The sequence below is a fragment of the Delphinus delphis genome, chromosome 3 (assembly GCF_949987515.2).
Source record: "Delphinus delphis chromosome 3, mDelDel1.2, whole genome shotgun sequence".
Lineage (NCBI taxonomy): Eukaryota > Metazoa > Chordata > Mammalia > Artiodactyla > Delphinidae > Delphinus > Delphinus delphis.
The window spans coordinates 6,720,527-6,747,326 of NC_082685.1; the positions used below are offsets into that span (position 1 = coordinate 6,720,527).

A 26,800-nucleotide genomic window follows, 5' to 3' on the forward strand; every position below is an offset into this window, starting at 1 on the left:
CTCAGTCACGGAAAAGTGTCCCTGAGGGATGATAGCTGGAACCACAATCTGAACAGTGAGTAGGAGTAAACTCTCAAAGAGGGCAGGGGTTAGCATGCCAGGCAGCAGGAACAGCATGTGCAAAGGCCCTGTGTCTGTACAGAGCAAGGCTCCCAGCAGTACAGGTGGAGTGTGGAAAGAAGGAGGTAAGGCTATGAGGCTGGAAGCCTGAAAGGTCAGGCTAAGGCATCAATTCTCCAACTTAAGCACACCTGGTGGGGGTGGTGGGGGGGAGGGTGTTAAAACTTAGATTCCTAGGCGTTGCCCCTAAATTTTCTGGTTCAGTGCATCTGGAGTCCAGCCTGAGAATTTCTGACATTTTGCATTTCTAACAAGTTTGCAGATAGTACTGATGCTGCTGGCCTGGGGAGCACACTTTTAGGACCACAGCTCTGAGTTCTGTGTTTAAGAGCGATGCAGAGCCAGGGGAATTTCGTTTTGCACCAGATCCTGTAGGTCTCTGGTTTTTGCAAGGGAGGAATGACACTTTCAGTTCCCTCATTTCCCTATTCCCACACACAGTGAATTGGGGCAGTGGGTGGATGACGGAATCTTCCTCCAGTCCATCCTGTGATGCTCAGGTGCCCTCCTCTCCCAGCCTGCTCCGAATCTCTGCCTCTTACAATCATTTCTTGGTGTATCACGGGCCCGTCCTCCTGGAAGACTCCATCAGGCTTCTGCTTCTCTAGGATCAGCCATTTGACGGCCCCACAGAGGACCTGGGAGTCGATGGCGATGAGGTTGGAGGCCAGTGAGAAGACCTTGACCACGAAGGCTGTCAGCCTGGTGGGTGGGTACAGAGCATGAGCCAATTGTCTCTGGGATCCGGAGACTGGCATCCCAGACAACCAATGAGCAGAGAGAGGCAGGGCCTAGCCTGGTCGGCCCAGGTTCCCTTCCCAAATCTCAGGGCCCAGCGTTGCCTGCAGGTTACACAGCGGGCTGGTACCTTGACTCTGGGTGGCGACCCGCCTAGACCACCCCAGGCCCCGCTCAGGGAGGTGCAAGGCTGAGGATGAGCAAGCTGATCGTGTAGACTCACCAGGTGCTGGCTGGCCGGTTCAGGAAGGCGGCGTAAGCCGAGTTGGGTTGTCTGTAGGCCAGCTGCTGGGTGTACCCTGCAGGGAGGAGAGAAGTGTCACTAGAGGCTGCGTGGAGGGGGTGGCTGGGGTGGGTAGGCCAGGTAGGGGAGGGGCTTAGAAAGAGGATAAAGATTCTGTGAGGGGCGGGACAGGGGTCCAGAGAGGAAAGGTGGGGCTCTGGGCAGGGGGCGGGCGTATAGGAGGGAGGGGAGCTTAAAGCGGAGAGGGACTCAGGGTGGGAGGATCAGAGAGAAGAAGGGGAAGGAGTTCTCGGAGGAGAGGGGATTCAGAGAGAGGAGGGTTCTCAAAATGGGTTCTCAGGGGCAAGCGGGCCTCAGCGGGGGAGGGAGCTCCGAGAGGGGCTCAGAGAGGGGTGAGGGAGTGCTCTCAGAGGAGGGGCGGGGCCTCGAGATGGGCGGGGTCTCAGGAGTGGAGGGGGCTCAGAGGGGCAGGGTCCAGGGGTGGAGGGGTTTCATAGGAGCGGGTCTCAGAGAGGTGGGGTCTCAGGGCCGGAGGGGGCTCAGAGGGGCGGGTGGGGCGCACACCCTTCTTGATGAGCTCCAAGGACTCCTGCCGCTTCTCCAGGCCGAACTTCTCCCACTGTTCTGTGTTGTCCAGGTAGTGCACCGCGATGACCGTGGGCGTCATGCTGATCATGTTCTGCTCCCCACAGCCCGAGGGGGTTTGGATGAGGTGCTTCAGACGCTCCCCGTTGATGGCGTCCTCTGTCAACTGGGCCACTGGGGTCCCTGCAGCCGGGCGTGAGGATGGCACTCAAGTCTGGGGCTGCCCCCAGCATTTCCAGGCTCTGACCAGCCAGGGCCCAAGGGGTCAGGGACAGCTGGGAGCATGTCAGTGATGGAAGTGACGCACGGCTGAGTGGCTAGAGGGGGCTCTGCATTTGTGGGCGGTGGGAGTGGGCTTCTGCTTCACAGGGGAACTCCGGTCCCTGGGTCCTCTGGTTACACCAGTGGTAAAATAATTCCAGCGACAACAACCATGAATACTTTTATCATGCTTAATGCTATTGGCTAGGCTCTGTTCTAACACCATACAGTATCTCATTTAATCCTCCCAACAACCCTTAGATATCCATACTATTATTCACCCCTATCACAGATGAGGAAACCAAGGGTCTCCTCCCAAAACCTTACAGCTCTCAAGTTGCAAGGTGCCTTTCCAGCTCCGTCTTGCCCCTTCCTGCCCCAGTTCTCCATCCGAGGCGATTAAATCCAGAACTTCTTCTCTTGAACTCTACTGCTTCTTTATCAGCAAAAGCTATTTGCTGAACTAAGTACTGCCTGGAGCCTTCTATAAAGCAGATTAAGGAGGGGTTCTAGCTGAAGAGGAGGCGGGAAACACAGTGGTTAAATACTCCTGGGATTAGATGGAACTGGGCTCCCTGCTTAGGAGTCATGGCCCCCCAACACCATTCTGGGTCCCCTGGGATTGGGGCCAAGGGCATCTCACCTTGCAGGAGGATCTTGGTCTCTGACTCCGTGCCTGGGACTTGGTCACTGAGATCGGCAGCTTTGATTTCCTCTCGCTGCACTCCCTCTGCCGGGTGAATGGGAGACACCGATGGCACCAGCCCCCTCCCACCCCACCCTGCATCACCACCCAGGCCTCACCCCCTCTGCCTCGCTGACTCACTTTGGCCCAGATGTTCTGGATCCAGTGTGCGGACGGCCACAGTTTTGTTGACTCTCATTCCTTCTGGCTGGACAGTGTTAGGGGTAGGGGGAGTCGTGTGAATAAAAGGGCAGACAGACAGTCAGCAGGGCACTGTTCTTGGGATTACTGTAGCATAAGGCATGATGGCCTCCACCTGACCTTAGCTGTATGACTGGAAGTCAGTTACTTAACTTGTCTGTGCCTCGCTTCCTTCCTCATAAGGAGGTAATATAAACATCTACCTCGGGCTTCCCTGGTGGTGCAGTGGTTGAGAGTCTGCCTGCCAATACAGGGGACACGGGTTCGTGCCCCGGTCCGGGAAGATCCCTCATGCCGCGGAGCGGCTGGGCCCGTGAGCCATGGCCGCTGAGCCTGCGCGTCTGGAGCCTGTGCTCCGCAACGGGAGCGGCCACAACAGTGAGAGGCCCGCGTACCGCAAAAAACAAAAACAAAAACATCTACCTCATACCCACTGTTGTGCAAATTAATAATAAAATTATAAATTAATAAAGAAATAACAAGACCTTTAGAAATCTTCCTATGTGCCTAGAAGATTGCTTTCCTGGGGTTAATTCATGTAATCTTCACAACAACCCGCTGGCGTGGGTACTGCTATTATCAATGCCATTTTAAAGATGGGGTAACTGGGATACAGACAGGTGAAGTAACTTGCCCAAGGTCACACAGTGAGTAGAACAGAATTTGGGCTTGAACCTGGTACTCTGCTCCAGAGTCTGTTTTTAAACCAAATGCCTCTCAATGGGCTAAATAAAATAAAAATCTAAAAATAAAACAAATAATATAAAAGTAAAACAAAAATTTTAAATAAATAAATAAGAATAAAGAAAAAGAAAAAATAAATGAAAGAATGTACATAAGTACTAACACAGTGGCTGACACATAAGTGCTCAATTAAAAGAGGGGCTATCTTAATTAGAATCAAAGGCCCAATGTGAGCCGTCATGTGTCTACAGATAAACATTTTTATTTTATTTATTTATTTATTTGGCTGCACCATGCGGCTTACGAGATCTTAGTTCCCTAACCAGGGATCAAACCCGGGGCCACAGCAGTGAAAGCGCTGAGTCCCAATCACTGGACTGCCAGGGAATTCCCACCAAGATTTTTAAAGTCAAAAGAAAACTCCTATGCTGAAAGGTGTTACAAAATGTCATATTTGATATTAAAATATATTTTAATGAAAAAAATATTATTGATCTTTGTTTGAGCTTTTGGGTGCACCCTAAAATTGTGTGCCCAAGGAGAATACCTCACTTGCCTCACCCTAATCCCGGCCCTGCTTCCAAACCTCCAGGACTCCTGAATTTCCTAAGGTTGGCCTGGGTCTCTAACCTGGGTTGACAGCACAGGGAGAACAGGAGCCTTTCCTGAAGGACGAGCGGCAGCAGGTACCCCAAGGACTCACCACGACCTTCAGGGTCTTCTTGACGCCATCACTGATGAAGTGGTTGTAGACAGCAGCCTTGACCTCCACCTCATGGAGGCCGACCTTCAGGGGCACAATGACATAAGGCACGGGCACCGAGGACTTGGGTGGGATGATCAGAGTCTGCTGGTGGCGCTTCTTGGCCGTTGCCAGGCTACAGAAGGCTGGATTGTAGAGCAATTCCACCCTCACCTGCCGGGGAGAGAGAGTATCAAGTCAGGGGAATGTACCACAGACCCTCTTCTCCAAGCCCCCATCATGCTTCCATTGCGCCAGGGGCCCACCTTGAGCTCCTCCGCCTCCCGGTAGTTGTAGAGGACGGCTCGGATCTCCACCTGCTCATTGCGCACAACAGAGTAGGGTAGACGCAGGTCAATGAAGAAATCCTGCATCACCGTGACCTCATAGGGGTCAGCCACACAGATCCCTGCCCGGGTGGAAACAGAACATGAAGTGTCAGGGGTGGGGCAGGGGGTGGGCCAGGTGGACTGGATCCAAGTTCAGGTCCAACTTCTTGCCCCTACCAATGTCTCAGTGCTTACCTCTGACCACTGGAGCTGTCCCAAGGTCAGCCTGTCTTTGCAGAAGCCCATAGACGAACCATCATTAATGGTGATAACTTACAGATGGTGGTGGTGGCGGGGAGTTGCCATGATTTAATGGTTCCCATTTTCTCTGTAATTTTACTCATAGATAGATATGTAGGAGGGAAGAAGGCAAGCATAAATGAAGGGTCTATATGTACGATCTCCAAAATGGTAGCCCCAAGTGGTCACTGGGCACTTGAAATGTGGCTAGCTCGAGTGAGAACTGGATTCCTACTTTTATTTCCTTTTAATTAACTTAGATTTAAACTTAAAAAACCAATGCTCATTGTGAATGTAATAAAAACCACTGAATTGTACACTTTCAAATGGTGACTTTCATGTTATGTGAATTACATCTCAATTTTAAAAAGGATGCTTGATTCAGTGATTGGAAAACTTTTAAAGTTTTTAGTTTAAGTATGTTTAGAACAACTTGGATAGGCCAATCTACCTTTTCAACTGTAAATTTTATGGATCCCAAAATACAGATCAGAGTATTTTCAATGAAAAGCTAGCATCCTAATTTAGATGCACTGTCAGTATAAAATACATGGCAGATTTCAAAGGCTCAGTACAAACAAAAATAAAATACATGGGCCTTCCCTGGTGGCACAGCGGTTGAGGGTCTGCCTGCCGATGCAGGGGACACGGGTTCGTGCCCCGGTCCGGGAAGATCCCACATGCCGTGGAGCGGCTGGGCCCGTGAGCCATGGCCGCTGAGCCTGCGCGTCCGGAGCCTGTGCTCCGCAACGGGAGAGGTCACAACAGTGAGAGGCCCGCGTACCGCAAAAAAAAAACCAAAAAAAAACTTGATTAATAAATTTGAGATATTAATCGGTTATTCTTAAATATTAATAGATTTGCTATTGTAACATGATTACTGTGGTAGTGGTTTTGCAAATTTTTACAAAATGTTGAAATAATAATATTTTGGATATATTTGGATTAAATAAAGTGTATTATTAAAATTGATTTAATCTACTCCTTTTTTGTGGGGCTACCAGAAAATTTTAGATGACATACACAGCTTGCATTATATTTCTAATGGACAGTGCTGATCTACATTGTAAAAATTAATGAAAGGACACCTCAACTAAAATTGGAGAAGGGAAGGCCTGTAGAGGGAGCTCTGATGCCCTACCACTGACTTCAGTTATCCCAAACAGGAAGATGTTATCCCAAACAGGAAGATGTCAACAGATCCCAACAGGAAGAAGCTTCAATTACAGACCCCAACTGGAAAAGATGTTTGCACTCCCAAACAGAAAGTGCAATTTACTTAACTACAGCAGGAGGAAGGAAGATTTTCTTCCTGCCCAGCAACAAGCCCAGCCAATGAAAACACTGCAGCTCAGCCAATGAGAAACTGTCTTACCTGAATTGTTACTTTCTTCCAATGAGGACATTTTTCTCTTGCTGATGACTTGTTTGCCCTACCCTTCATTCTATAAAAACCTTTAATTTTGTACAACTCCTCTGAGTATCTCTCCTTGCCAGATAAGATGCTGCCCAGCTCATGAATTGTTTAACAAACCCAATTAGATCTTCAAATTTACTCAGTTGAATTTTGTTAACAACTGAGCAAAACGATGCTCAAAAACAGTGGTTACTTGTGATACAACAGTTACCAGATTAAATGTAAGCAAAGTGTTGATGCAAGTGAAATTTGTGAAAACATTATCACATTAATCATAATGTTACACCAAGAAATCTATTAAGATTGGAGGGAATTCCCTGGCGGTCCAGTGGTTAGGACTCCCTGCTCTCACTGCTGAGGGCCAATCCCCGACTGGACCAGGGTTCAATCCCTGGTTGGGGAACTAAGATTCCATAAGCCACGCACCACCGCCAAAAAAGAAAAAAAAAAGATCTGATAATTTTCCGTATTCTTCAATGGCAGAAAAAATAATAATCAGAGGCTTGAACAAAATCCTTATTTCCCAATCGACAGTCATTTACTCATCACCCTCGGGGGGTCTGCTAGAGTCACTGGTTTAATTTACCATTTCTTACTTACTATTCACATTTTTAAACTCAAATTTAATTTACTACAGTGCATGAGAACCCAGGTTCTTGTGCTATAAACAGGTTACCTCAAGGAAAACAAAATGATTTTGTTAAATACTAGTTGGCTTGTGTTGCCCGCAGAAAGCTAGACCACTCTCTCTTCGTTTAAAAAAGGAGTTAAACAAGAAGTAGAGACAAGGTAAAGACATCCTTGCACTAGACTTAGCTTTTCTCCTTGAATGAGACGGAAGGAAGAATGGAAAGAGAACCAAAAAAGGAATGACTTATGATACACATTTCCTGTCACTTCAAGGCAGTGAAACAATTATTCTGTGTGATACTGTGACAGTGGCTACAAGTCATGATGTATTTATCCAAACCCATAGAATGTACAACACCAAGAGTGAATCCTAATGTCAACTATGGACTTCAGTTCATAATAATGTATCAGTATTGGCCCATCCACTATAACAAACGTACCACACTAATGCAAGATGTTAACAATAGGGGAATCTGGGGGAGAGAGGGGTACGTGGCACCTCTCTATACTTTTTGCTCAATTGTTTCTGAAAACCTAATACATTTTTAAAAAATCTCTTTGTTAAAAAGAAATGAGGGACTTCGCTGGTGGTCCAGTGGTTAAGAATCCGCCCTCCAATGCAGGGGACGTGAGTTCAATCCCTGGTCTGGGAACTAAGATCCCCCATGCCACAGGGCAACTAAGCCCGTGACCCACAACTACTGAGCATGCAAGCCACAACTAGAGAGCCCACGTGCTCTGGAGCCAGTACAACACAACTAGAGAGAAGCCCTCACGCCAAAACGAAGAGCCCGCGCTGCAACTAAGACCCCACGCAGCCAAAAAGTAAATAAATAAATAAATATTTTTTTAAAAAGACATGGCTACGCCAGAAACTAACACAACACTGTAAATCAACTATACTTCAATTAAAAAAGAGAAAGAAAGAAAGAAATGACTTCTGATGCCTGCTTTGTGTCATTTAAGAGAGCGTCTATGCATCTCCGAAAGGCATTTACCCTTTGATCCCTAAAGTACGTTCGACTCCAATAATAAAAATAATAGCTCACACTCATTGAACATTTACAATGTGTCAGGTACTATTATCACTATTATAAAATCCCAACACTTTGAATAGGTACTATTTCTATTGTGCCTATTTTACAGATGAGCACAGAGAGGCTGGGTAACTTGACGAAGGCCACACAGCTGCCCCGAGGAGGACCTGCGATTTGGACACAGGCACTTGGGCTTGGGAAGCTCCTTGCTTTTAACCTTACTGACTCTTTAATTCCTAACAGCTCACAAGTCTAAAAATTTCAAGTTCTATTGGTTATCATGCTTCAGTCTTTATTCTGAAGTTTGGATTCCTGAAAGTTTCATTCACTTGTGATCCTGGGCAAGTCACCTTCTTTCCCTGGCTTCAGTGTTCTCAGTTGTAGGAGAATCATAGTACCAACCTTATAGGGTAGTTGTGAGCATTAAATGAGGTAATATGTAGAGGGTTAATGATGTTGAAAAGACATCACAGGCAAGATCTAAAAACCACAGGGATTCTGCCCCCCCCACTCCGGGGACATTTGGTAATATCTGGGGACATTTTGGATGTCACAACCAGGGAGATGGGTTGCTACTGGAATCTAGCAGGTAGAAGCCATGAAGATACCCAACATCTTACATTGCACAGGACAGTCCCCTGCCACAAAGAATGACCCAGCCCAGAATGACATCAGTGATGAGATTGAGAAATGCTGGTGCAGGGAAGAACTCTTCCAACATTCATGTCCATACAAATCTCCTGGGGATCAGGAGATGTTTCCAGTGATAAAATGCACATTCTGACTGAGCAGGTTAGGAGTGACTAAGATTCTGAATGTCTAACAAACTCCCTGGTAAACCTACTTTACCAGATTGCAGCTGGCCCAGGGAATAGGCTTTGAGGGGCAAGGATCTAACTGTGGTTTTCAACTTTTTTTTTTTTTCAAGCTGCAGGAACTTTTTTTTAGGTAAAGGGAACCTCACACACAATCTCGATATATGGAAATGTACAACAGGCAAATATGAAGATGCTCTGATTTGAAACAGGGATGGGGGCCCCAAACTAGAACAGTGCTGAGTGGCTTTGGAGTCTCAGGCAGAAGGAAAACTATGTGCTCTGTGCATATGATTTCATCTGCCATCATCACTTGTTCAAGAGAAATTAGCAGAAAATTGCAATACCTTGCATTAGTAGCAAGATAGACAAAGAAGCAGATTTTGAAAATCTTGAAGCCAGGAAAGTAAAATGACAATAAAGTAAAATTTATGATAAATTACAACCAAACAAACTTATACTAGAGTATATTAAGTTCTGAGTTTGCTATAAATAAAATACACTTAATGTTGTGAGTTTTAATACACCTAGTTTTAAAATGTTTTAGTGTTTTCAATAGTTTTTCAACCTCTTTAATGCTCTGGAAAAAATTAACCTTTAGAATATACATAAAACATGCACATGGGACACATCTTTCCTTTTACCTCAAACCCCATTATGGCTCGGCACACTGCTGGTTTATATTTAAAATCTGGATATTTTGTACAACATGTTTTTTTTGCATTCATTTTGATTTTTTTCCAAAAAACCTATTGCATGAAAATATGATTTATCTTGATGACTGAGTGTTTTGGCACCCACTTAATTTTGCATTCAAAGTCAGTGCCTCACTCTCCTTGCCCCATTCTCAGACCTGCTGTAAGTCATCCGTATTTGGCTAGGGTGTGTCAGGGTCTCACACCCAGCCCTTGGTGGCGGTGGGGCGGGAGGGCAGGGGGTGTACACATACACCTTTTTTTGTCGTGTTTCACAATCTAACCACCAATGTTTCAATCACATTTCATCCCGCTTCCTCTTTTAGTTTTTCTTTGTTGACCTGTTTTTTTTTTTTTTTTTTTTTTGCGGTACACGGGCCTCTCACTGTTGCAGCCTCTCCCGCTGCGGAGCACAGGCTCCGGACGGCATGTGGGATCTTCCCGGACCGGGGCACGAACCCACGTTCCCTGCATCGGCAGGCGGACTCTCAACCACTGCGCCACCAGGGAAGCCCTATTTTTTCTTCACTGCTTTACCCAGTATCATGGCAACATCACCCCTGCAAAGTTTTTGTTGCTATAAATCATTCTGTATGATACTATGATGGTGAATACATGTCATTATACATTTGTCCAAACCCATAGAACGTACGAAACCAAGAGTGAACCCTGACCTCAGCTAAGAACTTGCAGTGATCATGACGTATCCATGTATCCTTCGATTGTTACAAATGCACCATGCTGGTGGGGGATGTTGATGGTGAGGGAGACTGTGTCTGTGGTGGGGAAAGGGGTATATGGGAAATCTCTGCACCATCCTCTCAATTTTGCTCTGAACCAAAACTGCACTAAAACTAAAATCTATTTACAAAAAGCACCATGTCACTCACATTCTACACTCTATTGCCTCTCCAGGAACCAGAGGAAAGTGTCAGCCACCAGGAAACAAAGGATCTGTCAGGATTGAATGAGAAAATGCCCGGGGCGGTCTGGGGTCCCGGCCTCCTGAGGACCAGACCACCATCCTTTCTCACCTTTCTTGTCTGACAAGCTCACAGCTAGAATCTCCCAAGTGGTGATGGAGTCTTTCAAAAACACGTTCATGAGCTTCGTGGCGATTCTGGATGGGGGAGGGGAGGCATTAGAAGATACCTAGCATGGTGGAGGGGGAGAGCTGGTAGGGAGGGGCCCCAAGGGACAGGGTTGGAGTGGGGCTGGCAGGTGGGCACGTGTAGGTAGCCCCAACTCTTCTAGGCTAGGTTGCGTGATTCCACAATGATTCCAGAAAAGAGGGGGCATTGAGGTGCGTGCAGACTCAATGTCCAGTCTGGGGTGATGATAGGGGCTGGCCTGGGGGTGGGTGGAAGTGGGAGCATCCCAGCCTTACCCATTTTTGTCTGCGATTTTAAGGTCCTCAACAATGGTCCACAGCCAGCTCTCTGGGAACTGGCTTCGGGAAATGATGTCCTCCTCCGGGATTATTTCATCATCCAGGTCACCTGCGGGGGGTGGGAGTTAAAACAGACCCACTTTCCCCACTGTCCCCTTTTAGATATTTATCTCTATAATACCCTGGAGGGATTCCTCGCAGCGACACACCCAGGGTCACGTGATCACTTCCGGGGACCCTAGGCACATTTGCCTCTGGGGGTTCCTTTCTCCATAAAAAAAATTAAAAATCATATTTTACAATTCTGTTGGTAGAAAGGTGAAAATAAGCCAGGCTGAACTGCATTGATTTTTTTTCCTGTCTTTGATTTCCAAGGGAATGAAAACATTTGCATGAATCAGCCTCTAAAAGCATCATTGGCCCCCAAGCACCGTGCCTGCTGTGTCTGATGGTTACGTCCATCCTGAAAGCAACGGGGTGAGCTGAGAGATTTCCCCAGACTTGGTGGAGATTGTTGAAGAGATGGTGGCCTTTAAATGCCAGCTTGACCCCATCTGCACGTAAACGAAGCCGGGCTGGAATAGAGTTCAACCCTGGCTGGGCTTTCCTCAAAAAACGCTGAACAGATTTTAATTTGGTTCTGGGTCTGCCTAACGACAAAGTAGGTGGAATTCCAGAGATGCCCAAATCCACCCATCAAAGTGCCCTTGGGGTACTAACTTTTAATCAACCCTCTGTCTCACCCCAATTGGCTACAGAAATGACACAATGCTGGAAAAAAAAAACACAAAACATCCGTGTGCGTAAATTATACCCCAGTAAATCAGAAGTTTTGTCCAAATTTCCTCTTTGCGAAAGAAAAGTCTTGGGTCACTGGAGCAGACAGCACCATGTCTAGTTATTGCAATTTGCAAAGAGACTGAAGGTAGAAGTCTTTGTTCATGCGTGTTGGGAATCTTGGTGTCTTTGGAGCGGGGGAGGGGTGGAGGAGTTGCTAGCTTTCCAGATAAAGGGATTTAGACCTACTTGACCACTTTGGCAATGGCGGCCACTGAGAGGTGTCTGCAAACATTCAGTTTTGACAAAGCGCATCCTGGCAGAAAAGTCCTTCTCTTAGTCGAGACATATTAAAAGATGTTTAAAAAAAGGAGGGATCAGTTCACACCGGGGTCCTCTGCCTCTCAGCAGACGGCAGTGGGGACTCTTGTTAGTTCTGTAAATACCACTTTGTGGTGGAGACCATTCTGGTTTTGCTTGAAATGGGCTTCTAAGAGAATTTTCTTTTGGCTTTGCTTAAGACTGACTTGGCCTGAGATATAAAGTTTCAAGTGTGTACATCCAGAACTGAATGAATGAATGAATGAACGAACATCGATTAGGCGTAAGTTAGGCACCTCTCTTTGGAAGGCAACATGAATTAGTTTTCTTTGGTGAAGGCAAGTCTAGAACCCATCTTAGTCTTCCCATTGGCAACTAGTGTGACAAGCCCTATCATCTAGAACGTGCCCTCAGACCACGGATGTCCTGGGCACTGCTAAGGTCAAACTTCAGAGTGACAGGGCCAGGGCCAGGATGACCCTCCCAGGCAGGAAGTTCCTTTGCCTCAGGATGAGCCTTCCAGATGAGCCCCATTGGACTGGGTCCTTCTTCCCTCAGACCTGAATCACCTAGCTCCTCATCTGAAGGCTTCTTTTTTCCTCCAACAGGCGCCTCCTCTCTCCTCGGATAAGCACCTCCCTCCTTGGACAGGCACCTCCCCCCTTGGACAGGCACCTCCTCCCCCCTTGGACAGGCACCATCCCCCTTGGATAGGCACCTCCCCCCCCTTGGACAGGCACCTCCTCCCCCCTTGGACAGGCACCTCCCCCTTGGACAGGCACCTCCTCCTCCCTTGGACAGGGGCCTCCTCCCTGCCACCCGACTCACTCCTGGCCAGCTCCAGGGTCCCGTCGCGGCTGTGCTGCAGCCGCAGCTGGGCGATGTATTCACAGCAGTCCAGGAAGGCCTTCACGCATGCGTCGCCTTGCAGGATGAACTGGGCCCGGCGCTGGCACGGGAACTTCATGGGGTTGTCCCGCATGCCGTCCTCACAGCACTTGCGCAGCTCCTTGTTGTACTGACCGGCTGTGGGAGCACAGATCCCCCGCCCCGCGCGCCCTCAGCCTCGAAGCAGGAGGCACTCAGGACAGACCCCAGGGAGAACTTCCCCACGGCCAGGCCCTCCCCCTCCCTCTCCGTCTGGGATCCCGTAGGGGCTGGATCTCGGGTGGGAAGCGGTGGGCGAGCGCCGACGGAGGGCTCCCACCTTTATCCATCCTCTTTTCCATGAGCTGCACCGAGCGGCGTCGGCGGGGGGCTGGTTTCGGGCACTCAGGATCTACGGGCAGGTGGACCGGGAACCAGAAGGATTAGGCATCTACTGTGTGTCCTTGGTTTCCTCCCCACAGTGGCCCCCCGTGAGGTCGGGGTGTTATTGCTCCCATGTGACAGATGTAAAGACTGAGGCTCCGAAAGAAATAATACGCCAGATGGTGGCGGGGGCGGGACTTCAATACCCCCACCCCCATCCCAGAGCGCTGCCCTTAACCTGTTCTCAGTCTCTGGGAGGTGGAAGCCCTGCCCCTCCCTAGCCCTGCTGCTGGCTGCATCCTCACCTGTCCTCTGGTTGGTCTGTAGGCCTTTGCTGGTCTTGAGGGCCAGCCCTGCATCCGTGAAGACGCCGGCATAGTCACTTCCACTGCCTGGGGTACAGCCAATGTCTGCCTTCTCCACTACGTCCCAGATCTGCAGTGGGGAGTGGAGGCCGAGAGTGTGGCGAGATCGGGTCAGCCGTGCCTCCACCGATTGGCCAACACGTCCATCCAACCCCACCCCATCCATCCTCATCCTGGTCCCCAGGCTGGCCGGCCATGGTGGACCATCTGGAGTTAGACCTGGAGCTGTGTCCATCCCCGGGACCATCCCCAGCTTGGACCCTTGTCCATCCACATTCTTATCGTCAACTTGACTTCAACCCATCCCCGTATCTGCGTCCATTCGGACCTCTACACTTAACCCCCACTCAGACCCATTTGTTCCCCCCAGCACCATTCCCCGCCTCAACCCAACGCCGTCTCTAAACCAACCTCAGCGACGCGGGGGCATACCTTACTCTGCGTCAATTTGTTCTTCTTATTCAGCACAAACACGCCCTTGTCCACGGCCACCAGCCCCACTCGGGACCCCTGGTCAGCCTCGATCTTCAGGGTTATCTGTTGCCCAGGCCTATGGTGCTTCTCTTCCTTCCCGCCATTTTTCACCACCAGCTATGGTCAGGGGTGGGGTTGGGTGGGGGGACATTTGGAGGGGAGGGAGGGAGAAGTCAGCCCTGCAAGGCCCTGGTCTCTGGAAGCCAAAGACAAAGGAGGTCCTGGGCTGGACTGAAAGGAGAGAGAGAGGAAGGGAGGCAGGCAGAACCGGCCTCAGGCAGAAAGTCAAGAAAAGAGAGAAAGCCAGGAGCAAGAGAGATACTGAGTACAAGCTTCCAGTTACAAAATAAATGAGTCTTGGGGATGAAAGTCAATAACCACGTAGTATCTCTGTATGGTGACACACAGTCACTCACTAGACTCATCGTGGTGAACACTTTGAAACGTAGAGAAATATCGAATCACTATGTTGTAGACCAGGAACTAACATAGTGATGTAGGTCAATGGTACTTCACGACAAACAAACAGACTCAGAAAAAGAGATCGGATTTGTGGTTACCAGAGGTAAGGGGAGGGGGAATTGAATTACAACTTCCAGTTGTAAGATGAATAAGTACCAGGGGTGTAATGTACAAGATGCAAATATATAATTAACGCTGCTGTACGTTATATATGAAAGTCATTAGAGGAAACCCTGAGTTCTCAGCACAAGGGAAAAGATTATTTTTTCTATTTCTTTAATTCTGTACCTCTATGAGATGATGGATGTTCACTCAACGTACTGTGATCATTTCACGATGTACGTAAGTCAATTCATTATGCTCTACACTTTAAAGTTAGTGCTGTGTGTCAATTACATCTCAATAAAACTGGAAGAAAAAAGGATACTGAGACTGAAACATAAAGGGAAGAAAAGAAGAAGAGAGAGGCAGGAACCCTGCAAATGGAGGAGAGGAACAGATTCAGAAGGTTGGAGAGAGGTCTTCCCTGGTGGCGCAGTGGTTGAGAATCCGCTTGCCAATGCAGGGGACACTGGTTCGAACCCTGGTCCGGGAAGATCCCACATGCCGCGGAGCAACTAAGCCCATGTGCCACAACTACTGAGCCCATGTGCCACAACTACTGAAGCCCACGCGCCTGAAGCCCATGCTCTGCAACAAGAGAAGCCACCGCAATAAGCCCGCACACCGCAGCGAAGAGTAGCCCCCGCTTGCAACTAGAGAAAAGCCCGAGTGCAGCAACGAAGACCCAACACAGCCAAAATAAATAAATAAATAAAATAAATTTTCAAATTTTAAAAAGGAGTTGGAGAGAGACAGAGCCAGAGGGCCCAAGATGGGGAGAGTGACAGCCAGGTGGAGAGTCCCCAGATGGGCACAGAGAGATGCCACAAAGCTTACCGTGCCCACACATGAGTCCTTGACATCCACCCACACGGAGTCGGCCACCACCTCCCACTGGTTGTTGCTGGTGATCAGCGTGTAATAGGCCACCAGGCGGAAGGAAGGGATGAAGTCCGGTGTGATGGTCATGGGCAACACCACCAGGTCCTGGCCGGGCTCTCGCACCTGCCGCCCCACCTTCAACAGCTTCCCCTTGTTCATGACCTGGGGAGAACAGGTCAGTATAAGTATCGGAAAGGTAAGAGGGAGGATGGCGGGGGCAGCCGGGATGGTGGAGGGCTCCCGGGGGTGCTGGGTGTTCTAGGAAGCCACAGACCAAGTAAGTGTAGTAGCGGATCTTGGCTTGGTGCCTGGGGTCCGTGCGCAGGTGGAAGTTGACATTGAGAGTCTCCCCAGGCCTGAGCTCCACTCGGGGCACAGAGAGGTGCAGGTAGTTGTTGGAGTTGCCCTGGGTGTTGTAGGGTAGGGCCTGCATGGTCCTAGTCGCCTGTCGCGCCTCTGGGATATTCTCCTTCCGCGTGCGTACCTGGGCGAGGAAAGATGGATGCATGCTGGCCCCCCAGAGATGTCCACACCCATATCCCTGGGACCAGGGAACATGGTATTTTATGTGGCAAGAGAGACTTTGCAGATGAGATTAGGTTAAGGATCTGGAGGAAATGGGGAAGAGATGGGATTATCCAGGTGGGCGCAATGCCATTGCAAGGGTCCTTATAAGACGTCTAGGCAGAAGGTAGGACCCTGCTGTGCAGATGAGAACCCTTCTATGCATGCAAACTACCATATATATGTAGGATGGATAAACACCAAGGTCCTACTGTATAGCACAGGGAACTAGATACAGTATCCTGTGATAAACCATAATGGAAAAGAATATGAAAAAGAAGGTATATACAAATATATATATATTCAGTCATATATATATATATAACTGAGTCACTTTGCCGTGCAGCAGAAATTAACACAACATTGTAAATCAACTATGCTTCAATAAAATAAAGTAAAAAAAGAGCCCTTCTATGTAAATGAAAACATCTCTCTGTGGATGGTACATCCCTTTAGGCAAATGAAAGGACCCCCCCTGTATGCCCAGGACAGGATCCCTTTGTGCAAACGTCAGGACCCTGCTCTATAAAATCAAGCCCCCTGTCTCCTGGTGTGGGGTCGCGAGGCCGGCCTGGACTCACGGTGATGGTCAGGGGCTGCCGGTCGTTGCGTGTGTTGATGCTCAGCTTGGCCACACCGTCCTCCTGGGTCAAGGACTGCACGTTGGTGCCCTGGGTCACCACCGGGATGTGGCGGGCAGGGGAGCCGTCGGGGTTCGTCACGAACACCTGTGGGTGCAGGCCAGGTGGAGGGGGTTCAGGCAGACCTAGAGGCATGGTCAAGCTCAGGAGCGGTGGAGGGGGTTTGCAGCCCCGCCCTGGGTCTCACCATGAGGTCGAAGGGCATGGCGGGTTTGAAGAACTTGGGGGTCTTGGTGAAGTGAATCTGGTAGGGGGAGGTCACGATGGGGATCCCGGTACGCTCTGCCTCCACCATGTCGCTGCCTGAGGGGGGCCAATCGTGAGGGTGGGCTCCTGGGCCACTCCTCAGGACCAGGCCTCCCCCCTCAGATTGGACTCTGCCTTCATACTGGGCCTCCCATCTCAGACTGGACCGTACAGTGGTGCTGGGCCCCTGCCCTCAGCCTGGCCTCACCTGAGCGCAGGATGACGGTGACAGACACGTATAAGGACTTGCCCACCAGGGCGTCGGCTTGGGAGGGCTGTACCCCGTTCAGCAAGACCTGTCGTTGCAGTTTGGCCTCCCCAGTACCGTCAGTGATCTGGGGGAGACAGTGAAGGCTCAGCGGAGGCGGGGGTTGGGGTGGGGAGGGGGGCTCAGGTGCGGGAGGGGCGCTGATGGGGACAAGAGTGGAAGAGACGTAGAGGGGGCCTCTGTCAGGTACCGGAACACGGGTGAGGGAGTGGGCCAATGAAATCCTCCGGTCGTTGTCCTGGACTCCAAAGATGACGAAAGCCGTCCCATCCACATTCTCCCCGTACAGGAACCTGTGAGGCGGGAGAGCCTCAGATTCTCCCCCCTCCAAACTCCTGTGGGCTGTGGCTGAGCCCCTCCCCCCAGCTGGTCCCTCCCCTGTCCCTCACCTGGCAATGATGTTGACTTTCAGGCCGTTTGGGTCATCGATGTAGTAGAATTTCTCTTCAGGCTCCACTTGGACCTCAAAACTGGGCAGCACTGGGGGAACAGGTCGTGGTGGGCAGTGAGCCAGCACTGGGCCCAGAATTATGTGCTCCCCCCTCCTTCCCCACGCTCCCACCCGCGGCTCCCTGCTCCCCTTACCGTATTCCTTCACCTCAAACTCGGCAGAGAAGACCTGCTGCGGAGAATCTTCGTAGTGGGCTTTGATCTTCCACTGCCCCATGCTGTGGCGAAAGCAGGCTAGTGATCTGACCAGACCTAGCAGCCCCCCACTCCCTCTTCTGGGGTAGGGGAGCCCTGAACCCCCTCCTGGAGAGCGTGACATACTTGACCAGCTCTGGGATGTTCCAAGACAAGGGCAAGATGCCAAACTGGTTGTGAGAAGACAGGGAGTCCCGCTTGATGGGAATGCCATCGGGGGTCTGTGGGGAGACAGGGAGAGAAATGGCTCTTCAGAGACCAGGCTTAGCCCTTTGGCTCTCCCCTCCCTCTCTGTGTCTGGACACTGTGTCGTGTCTACAGGGGCAGTGGTTAAGAACATGCACCTGAGCCAGTCAGCCTGGGTTCAAATCCCCACTGTGCCACTTACAAGCTGTGTGACGTGGGCAAGTTACTTAACCTCTCTGTGCTCAGGGTGCACATCTAGAAAACGGAGATAATTATAGCTCCTATGTCACTGGTTTGGTATGGTGATCAGTGTCTCTCTGAAGACTAATAAAAACTAGCGTTTATCACCTACTTTTGTGCAGGACCCTGCACTAAGCGTTTGATTTGTATAAATCACACATAATTGCCCACATTTGCCTTTTTTGACCTAAAGCATAGCAATGTCGCATGGCTTGACCTAACACACATATCATTTCATTCGTTGCCAACAGTTAAACAACAGGAGGACATCACATAGGAATCTGGTGTTCCGGCTTCTCTTGGAAATTGGGGTAATTGTGGATAACGTGCTCCTGTCGGCACAAGGTGACATTTCATGGGAGCCGGGCAGCTCTGTGCCTTTAGAGGAGGTGTGTGTTGTGTTCTCTGTTCCCCGCGTATCCCACAATCCCTAAAGCCAGCTCACAGCCTTCAGAACCTGGTCCCTGTTAGGTTTGTGTGATCTCAGTACATACTCACGAAGACCCCGTGAGGAGCACATACTCCATTCCTTCCCTTCCTTCTCTCTCCGTTCCTCCTACACTTGTTTTTCCCTGCCCATCGCTCCCCGCTTCTTTCTCCCCTCTCCTTCCCTCTCTCCCTTCTTCCAGTAAGTTTTTATTTACCCTACTACCTGGCAAGCATGGCGTCAACAGATAATTCCTTTCCGTTTGGAATTTAAGTTCAAAGGATGTTGGGAGAAGGTGCGATTAACAAATGAATAAATCCAATTTAGAAGATGCTAAAGGGAGATGGCCCGGAAGGAAAATAAGAGTGGAGGAAGGGAAGATGAGAGTGGAGTGCCTGTGTGTGTGTGTGGGGGGGGGGGGGTTGGGGGGGACGGGTGAGAGAGGGGGGGGTTGCAATTTTTTTTTTTTTTTTTTTTGCGGTACGCGGGCCTCTCACTGCTGTGGCCTCTCCCGTTGCGGAGCACAGGCTCCGGATGCGCAGGCTCAGTGGCCGTGGCTCACGGGCCCAGCCGCTCCGCGGCATGTGGGATCTTCCCAGACCGGGACACGAACCCGTGTCCCCTGCATCGGCAGGCGGACTCTCAACCACTGCGCCACCAGGGAAGCCCTGGGTGTTGCAATTTTATGGGGCGCTCAGAGAGGTCTCACTGTAAAACTGGGACACTGGTGATATTTGAGCAAAGACTTGAAGGAGGTGATGGAGCAAGCTGTGTGGAAATTTGGAGGAAGAGGGTTTTTTGGGTAGGGGGAATAGCCTGTGCAAAGGTCCTGGGGCAGACTGTGCCTGGGCTGTTGGAGGAACAGTGAGGAGGCCGGTGTGGCTGGAGCAGAGTGAGCGAGGGGGAGACAGGGAGGAGGTGAGGGCTTGGAGGGGACGGGGTGGGTAGGGCCAGGCCTAGTGGGCAGCGGGGAGGACTTGGGCTTTTACCTCGAGGGAGGTGGGAGCCCTGGAGCGCCGCGGGCAGAGGAGGGGTGCTCACAAGCGCCCTCTGGCTGCACTAGCCGGAACAGACTACATAGAATTAGCGTCTGTCATTATCCCAATCTTCAGATGAGGAAAAGGAGACTTGGAGAGGTGAAGTGACCTGCCCAGAGTCAAACAGTGACCAGGGGTTTATCGGGACCCAGAATCCACGGGCGCAAGCATCTCTCTACGTAGTCTCCCTGGGCCCCCGCCCCCTCTCCCCATCTGTGTGCCTCTACATATTTCTTTGCCTTTAGGTCTCTGCTGCTGGGCCTTTGCCGGTGTCTTCTTTCTCTGTCTCTATCTCTTTGTCTCTCCCCGAGTCTCTGCCCCGGGTAGGTCTGGGGCCCCGGTTGGCTGGTACCTCAATGCTGACGATAACTGTCTGGCCCACGGGCAGCAGCTTGTGGTCAACGGTAAAGATCCGATAGAGGACTGAGACGAGGCGGGAGAGAAAGGGAGAGCTGGGTGAGGCCCTGCCCCTCCCCCCAGCCCTGCCCCCGGCCCTCTCCAGCCACCCCCAGACCCTTACCCGTGGAGCCTGGGGTGTAGATGGTCTTGTCCGTCTGGATGAAGAGGTACCCACTCTGAAGGCTTATCAGCACCACCTTCTCCACCAGGACGTTCCCGAAGGCCGCCTGGACAGTCACGAATTTGTGCCCCTTCTCTGATTTTAACTCCTTGCTGGCCGGGATCTGGGCATGAACAGGGGATTATTAGGCTCTAGGGCCCCTTGTCTTTGGCTGGATCCACACCTGCCCCTCTTCACAACAGAGCCTGCCCATCACTCCTGGTCTCCCTTGTTTGCCAAGGTTTGGGGGGAAAAAGGGTACTTGGAGAGAGGGCAAGGGCAAGAGAGGGGGTGGGAGTCAGAGGGAAGGATGGGAAGGGGGAATCAGACAGTGGGCTCAGAGGAGGGAGGGCTCAGAACGGGAAGGGGACTCCGAAAGAGGAGGAGACTCAGAGAGGGGAGGGGCTCTGAAGGGAGAGAGGGCTTAGAGGGGGAGGGGCTTGGAGAGGAGGGGCTCAGAAATGGGGGGGGGGCTCCGAGATGGTCCTGCTTGGAAGGGGGTGGAGTTGAGAGAGATAAGGGGGCTATGTATAGCACAGGGAACTCTGGTCAATATTATGTAACAACCTAAATGGGAAAAGAACTTGAAAAAGAATATATACAGGTATATGTATCACTGAATCACTTTACTGTACACCTGAAATTATCACAGCATTGTTAATCAACTCTACCCCAATATAAAATAAAAAGTTTAAAAAAAAAGGTGGAGGCACCTCAGAGAAAGCACTGGAAGAAGCAGCGGGAGGGGCTCAGCAAAGGGAGGGACTCAAAAGGGGCGGAGATTCAGAGAGGGGAGGGGCTCAGAATGGGGAGGAGACTCAGACAGAAGGGGCCGGGCTCAGATAGAGTGGGTGGGGCTCAGAGAGGGAGGAGGGGCTCAGCAGCCGGAGCGCTCAAAGAGGGGGTGGGGTGTCAGCGGGGCTGGGCTCCCCGTGCGTGCCCACCTTTATGGTGACGGTGCCCAGGTAGCCATTGGCACTGTTCAGCTCGGTGTTTTCGCTGGACAGCACTTGTTTCTTGGACGGGAAGTCGTGGACAGTGACGGCGACGGGTATATTCCCTTCCCCTTCGTGGGCCTCCAGCACCACCGTCTCCTCGCTCTCCAGACGCAGGATGTTGGGGGTGATCATGGAATACCTGCCAGAGGGGAGCACAGGGCATGGAGCTGTCATGCCTGGAGCCCGAGATGCCAGCCCTATCCGGTTAGCGCTCTGCCCCAGCCCCTGTTCCCACAGGGGATCTGGTGACCGGCAGACAGCTCAGGGGCTTCAAATCCCATCAACTCCTGAACCTTCAAATCAAAACCACCAACTCTGGGAGCCCTGACCCCTAAATCTTTAAACACCCCAAGTCTCTAAACACCCAACCCTGGAACACCCTAAACTTCTCCCTAAACCTCTAGCACCCCAGACCTATAAATACAGCCAACTCCACCTCCTCATTCACATACACCCATACGAAATCCCTAAACCCTTAAATCCTGAAACTACAAACTCCCAGATCCTATGAAGTCCAAACTTCCCGTCCACAGAATCACCCAACACCGCGCATGTGCCCTAAACTTGCAGGGACCTGTACCCACAAATGCCCACTCCCATCTCAGAAGCAGCCTTGTTTGGGGTCGGGCTGTGACTACTCACATGGGGTCCCCCAGGGCCAGGGGGAGACTGGCCAGCAGCAACAGCAGACTGGGACCCGAGGTAGGATGCATGGTGCCAGGACAGTGAAGGGACAGAGGGACGGAGGGACAGAGAGACAGAGGGGCAGGGGGAGGAGTGAGCAGAGCTTGCTGGAGGCTGCCTTTTATCTAGCTCCCGCCTTTCTCCCTCCTCAGCCCAGCCCTCCACTCCCCATGGGCTCCCCACTCCCTGGTACTGCCCCAGATTTCTCAATAGTATTTACTAAGTTTTTCAGTCTGTGGGGCAGCATGAACTTGGGGTAAGTAACCCGAGGGCATGTCCTCCTGCAATAGGAACACAACAGCCTCCTGCCCTGGGCTCCCTCAGGGTCAAGGCCAGCTGGTGAACAGGGATCTTTCCCTGTCACACCGACTTGGTAGTAGAGGAAAATTGAGGACAGAGGGGCCCCCCCACCCCAGATATGTGGGCCTGATCCTCAGTCCACTTTTGGCTGTGCATTTATTCACCAAACCCTCCCTGTGAGTCCATCTCTATGCTGGCAGCTGGAGTCCCACTTCTAGAATCTTCCATGCTGGGGTGGGGGTGGGGGACAGAGTCCAGCACCAAAGCTCGTAGCCCCATGGAGTGCCTTCCCCAGTGGAGAAGAACTCAGCTTCTTGGGGGGTCAGGGAAGGCTTCTTGGAGGAGGGGACATTTCAGCTGGGCTTTGAAGTATGTGTAGGAGCTCACCATCCAGGTAAGAATGTTTTCTAGGGCAAGGAGAGCCTGGAGCTCCCTTCACCTCCTCTCATCAAGAAACCTGAGTAGTGGAACTTCCCTGGCGGTCCAGTGGGTAAGACCCTGCACTTCCACTGCAGGGGTCACGGGTTCAAGCCCTGGTCGGGGAACTGAGATTCCCCCATGCCTCAAGCTGTGGCCAAAAAAAAAAAAAAGAGGCCTGAGTGGCTGTGATGGTTTATAAAAGTCATAATTGAGGAAAGTCCCATGGCTACCTTTTGTGTTACATCAGCAACCTCTTAGCATATTATTATTATTATTAAAAAATGTATTTAACTTTTTGCATACTCCTATGGTTCCGCATCTAAAAATAACCTTCCTCCTGCTCCTATCGCTAGCCATCAGGGTCTCAGACATGACCATGTAACCAAATCTTGTGTTTCTTTCCAGAGGTATCTTATGTGTTTACAAATGTTCACACGTTTTAAAAGCAAACATCAGCAAAGCTCTACACACTCTTTCTTCTGGTCTCCCTGGGTTACACCTTTTGCTGTTTCATAAACAATTTACCTTAGACATTGTTTAATATCAGTGTTCAGAGGGCTTCCTTGTTCTTACAGGCAACTGCCTAGTATTACATTGTGTGGAAGTAACCAGACTGGTGGACAGACAGACTTCCTATTGTTACAAAACCACACTCCCTCCAGGGAGTAATCTTGAGCTTGCATTATTTCCGGCTCTCACAATTATTAAGTGGTAAACTTTGGGCAACTTACTGATAACCACCTGAGCCTCAGTTTCCTCCTGTAAAGTAGGATTATAACAGCAGCAACTTCAAAGGGTTCTTACCGCAACGAGAAGAGATAATTCTGGATCAAAGCCTGCGTGCAACGGTAATCTTGCTAGATACCCCTAAATTCTCCTCCATAATTATATTGATTTGCATACTTGCCGGCCCTGCACAGAATCGCCAATTTCCTCATGGCCTCCCCTTGAGGGCATATTGGCAAAACTTTGTATTTTTGCCTCGGTGTCATTTTAATTTGATTTTAAGTTGGGCATCTGGCGGAAGGGAGGATGTGAAGTCAGGTGTCGGAGGGGGATGGTGTGTTGATGGGGGATCCAGACCCCTGGAGGGCTGTTTTCCAAAGCTTCCTTGAAGGGGTTAACGGGGACCTCACTCTGATTTCCTGTAAACCGTGCCATTTTCCTGGTCATGCCCCCGTGCGCCAAGTAGGGGGTGGCGTGGAGCAGTAGAACAAACCTGGCTTGTGTCTGCTTTGATTGCGACACCCTTTCTTTGGAAGAGGAGGCGGGTGAGGCAAACACCTGCTTACTTTCCAGATATGGGGTTCCACTTCTGAAACTGGGAAGGGGCCACCTACTAGGATTCCCCCAAACCCCAATATTTATCTTCCTCCCCTTTCCCCCCACCAAAATACCCACCCAGTCTCCTGGTTTCATTATATCCTTAAAGCATTCAGGGTTGTGATTTAACAACCTTGAGAAGGAATTCCTGCTGGCCTCGGTCTCCCTGCAAGCCTGGCTGCTCTTACCCCAGAGCCTCTGTTAGTACATCTGAGCAATGGGACTGATGGTAGTTCCTGCTGTTTTGACAATTAAGGGAACACAGATGGCTTGGAGCCCTGGGCTTGGAGAGAAGGCTCATGGCCATGGTGGTGGAGGTCTGGGAAGGGTCCTGCCCATGACCTCCAAGAATTGACCAGAGGGATGGAGGTGAAAATGGACCAAGGTCTCCTGGAAGGGAAGGAAACCAGAGGAATTCTTCCAGGCTTTTTCCTGGGGAATGGACATTTGCGCCCAGAAGTTTGGGAGGGGATGGCGGACAAGATAAGCCAGCAGGGGAGAGAGAGAAGGAGGGAGAGTGAGGCTGCTGGGCAGCTTCTAAGTGGGATATCTAGGAGACTCTTTTTTCTTTGGCTGTGCCACTCCGCTTGCGGGATCTTAGTTCCCCGACCAGGGATCAAACCCAGGCCCCCTGCCCTGGAAACGCGGAGTCCTAACCACTGGACCGCCAGGGAATTCCCTCTAGGAAACTCATACCGACAAACTATTTGTTATTTACCTGAAATTCAAATTTAACTGGGCATCCTGTATTTTGTCTGGCAACCCTAGCTGGGGTGCAAAGAGAGAATAAAGGGAAAAATGGCCATGATTTCTAGGTGGGGGGAGCCCAGGTACCCCCTTCCCCTCCCCTGCACCTGCCTCAGTGCCGTTATCTCCCGGATGTACCCCATCCCCACCCTTTCCCCATACAGGCGCCGCCACGCCAGGGAGCAGCAGAGACCCCCCCCTCCCCCCCCCCCCCACGACCCCCGCCGGTTCCAGGATGGGTGCTATACTGCTTTCTCGGAATCTTCCTCCAGGACCCAGAGCCAGGCCCTGCTTCCAACCACCCCCGCCATCCAGCTCCCTGCCCCACCAGCAGCCTGGACTTCCCCTTCCCAACTCATTACTCATTAACTTGTGGTTAACCTTGACCTGATTAAACCCAACCACTTGCCCTCTGGCTCCTTCCCTCCACCACCTCACACAGCATAGCAGAGGCCTGGGCACCAGGGACCCTTTTTTTTTTGGGCTGCGCAGCAGGGCTTGTGGGATCTTAGTTCCCCGACCAGGGATCGAACCCAGGACACCGCAGTGAGAATGCAGAGTCCTATCCACTGGACCACCAGGGAATTCCGGGCCAGAGGTTTTGACTGCAGCTCTGCCTTCTCCCAGCCTCGATTCCTCATCTGTAAATTAGACATTCACAACCATGGAACCTCCCTCTGAGTCTTGGGGTGACAGCACGTGGCATCAGGCAAGCTGAGTCCAGTGCCCAGCACATGGCCAGCGCACAATGTACTTGAATTTTATTTTTACTAACACCTACTCCTCTTCTCTCTTGTCTTATTTCGGTGACAGTCCCTCCGTGCCTCCAAGCCAGAGTTCTCCCCCCCACCCCCCGCTTCCTCCCTCTCCCTCGTCCATCCCCTGTGAGCAGCCCTGTGACCCCTAGGCTGTCTCTCCCAACCCATCCTTTCTCTCCATCCCTAAGGCCCCAGCCTCCTTGCTGTAAACTCACCTCTTCCAGGTCATCTAGTCCACAGCAACTGGGCATTTATTTTCTAAAACACACCTTTGCATTCTTTCTATAAAATTACGATGCATGATACAGGAATATGCGCTAATGACTGTGAACATCTCAGCGACAGCATCTTAACGATTTTATGCATCTAACTTGTTTATTCCAGATGCCTTAGGTGCTATTACTATCCCCGTTTTACAGATAAAGAAACTGAGGGCTTTGGCCACTTGCCCAAGATCCTCTAGCTGGTAAGAACTGAGATTTGAACCCGGCAGCTGGGCTCCAGAGTTTGTGTTCCTAAACCGTATGAGTTTCTGACTGCTGCTATAACAGATGATCACAGCCCTGGTGGCTTAAAACAAGACATTTATTGGGCTTCCCTGGTGGCGCAGTGATTGAGAGTTCGCCTGCCGAGGCAGGGGACATGGGTTCGTGCCCTGGTCCACATGCCGCGGAGCGGCTGGGCCCGTGATCCGTGGCCGCTGAGCCAAAAAAAACAAAACCAAACAAACAAACAAAAACACTGGAAAACAATACATTTATTATGCTGCAGTTCTGCAGGGCAGAAGTCTGAAACTGAGCTGTCAGTAGGGCTGTGTTTCTTCTGGAGGCTCTAGGGGAGAATCCGTTCCTGGGTTTTTCCAGCTTCTAGGGGCTAGTGGCTAGTGGCTAGTGGCCCCTTCTTCCATCTTCAAAGCACATCACACTAGCCTGTTTACAGCATCACATCTCATTCTCTGATCCTGACCCTCCCATCTCCCTCTTTTTTTTTTTTTTTTTTGCTGTACGCGGGCCTCTCACTGTTGTGGCCTCTCCCGTTGCGGAGCACAGGCTCTGTGGCATGTGGGATCTTCCCAGACTGGGGCACGAACCCGTGTCCCCTGCATCGGCAGACGGCCTCTCAACCACTGCGCCACCAGGGAAGCCCCCGCCTCCCTCTTAAAAGGACCCTTGTAATGACAACGCACCCACTCGAATAATCCAGAATCATCCCTCATTCTAAGATCCTTAATTGAATCACACCTGCCAAGTGCCTCTTGTCATGTAAGGGAACATAGTCACAGGCTCTGGGGATTAGGGCGGGGACAACTT

General features: G+C 50.8%; 1 protein-coding gene across 1 annotated transcript in view; it reads right to left on the minus strand.

The window, feature by feature from the left end:
* C3 (complement C3) overlaps positions 1 to 22,039 on the minus strand; it is a 34,872-nt gene extending 12,833 nt beyond the window's left edge. The window contains exons 1-26 of the mRNA XM_060007574.1: positions 21,901 to 22,039; positions 21,205 to 21,397; positions 20,222 to 20,384; positions 20,054 to 20,124; positions 17,938 to 18,032; positions 17,752 to 17,834; positions 17,556 to 17,646; positions 17,357 to 17,459; positions 17,107 to 17,233; positions 16,840 to 16,955; positions 16,593 to 16,739; positions 15,722 to 15,931; positions 15,403 to 15,609; positions 13,960 to 14,118; positions 13,468 to 13,597; positions 13,119 to 13,190; positions 12,740 to 12,937; positions 10,811 to 10,922; positions 10,458 to 10,543; positions 4,527 to 4,669; positions 4,222 to 4,434; positions 2,775 to 2,841; positions 2,592 to 2,678; positions 1,667 to 1,870; positions 1,082 to 1,157; positions 663 to 822 (exon numbers count right to left, since the gene is read on the minus strand). Of these exons, the coding sequence (XP_059863557.1) occupies positions 663 to 822; positions 1,082 to 1,157; positions 1,667 to 1,870; positions 2,592 to 2,678; positions 2,775 to 2,841; positions 4,222 to 4,434; positions 4,527 to 4,669; positions 10,458 to 10,543; positions 10,811 to 10,922; positions 12,740 to 12,937; positions 13,119 to 13,190; positions 13,468 to 13,597; positions 13,960 to 14,118; positions 15,403 to 15,609; positions 15,722 to 15,931; positions 16,593 to 16,739; positions 16,840 to 16,955; positions 17,107 to 17,233; positions 17,357 to 17,459; positions 17,556 to 17,646; positions 17,752 to 17,834; positions 17,938 to 18,032; positions 20,054 to 20,124; positions 20,222 to 20,384; positions 21,205 to 21,397; positions 21,901 to 21,971 (3,384 nt within the window). The 5' untranslated portion in view covers positions 21,972 to 22,039. The remainder of the gene's footprint in view (positions 1 to 662; positions 823 to 1,081; positions 1,158 to 1,666; positions 1,871 to 2,591; positions 2,679 to 2,774; positions 2,842 to 4,221; positions 4,435 to 4,526; positions 4,670 to 10,457; positions 10,544 to 10,810; positions 10,923 to 12,739; positions 12,938 to 13,118; positions 13,191 to 13,467; positions 13,598 to 13,959; positions 14,119 to 15,402; positions 15,610 to 15,721; positions 15,932 to 16,592; positions 16,740 to 16,839; positions 16,956 to 17,106; positions 17,234 to 17,356; positions 17,460 to 17,555; positions 17,647 to 17,751; positions 17,835 to 17,937; positions 18,033 to 20,053; positions 20,125 to 20,221; positions 20,385 to 21,204; positions 21,398 to 21,900) is intronic.
* Between the last annotated feature and the right edge of the window lie 4,761 nt (positions 22,040 to 26,800).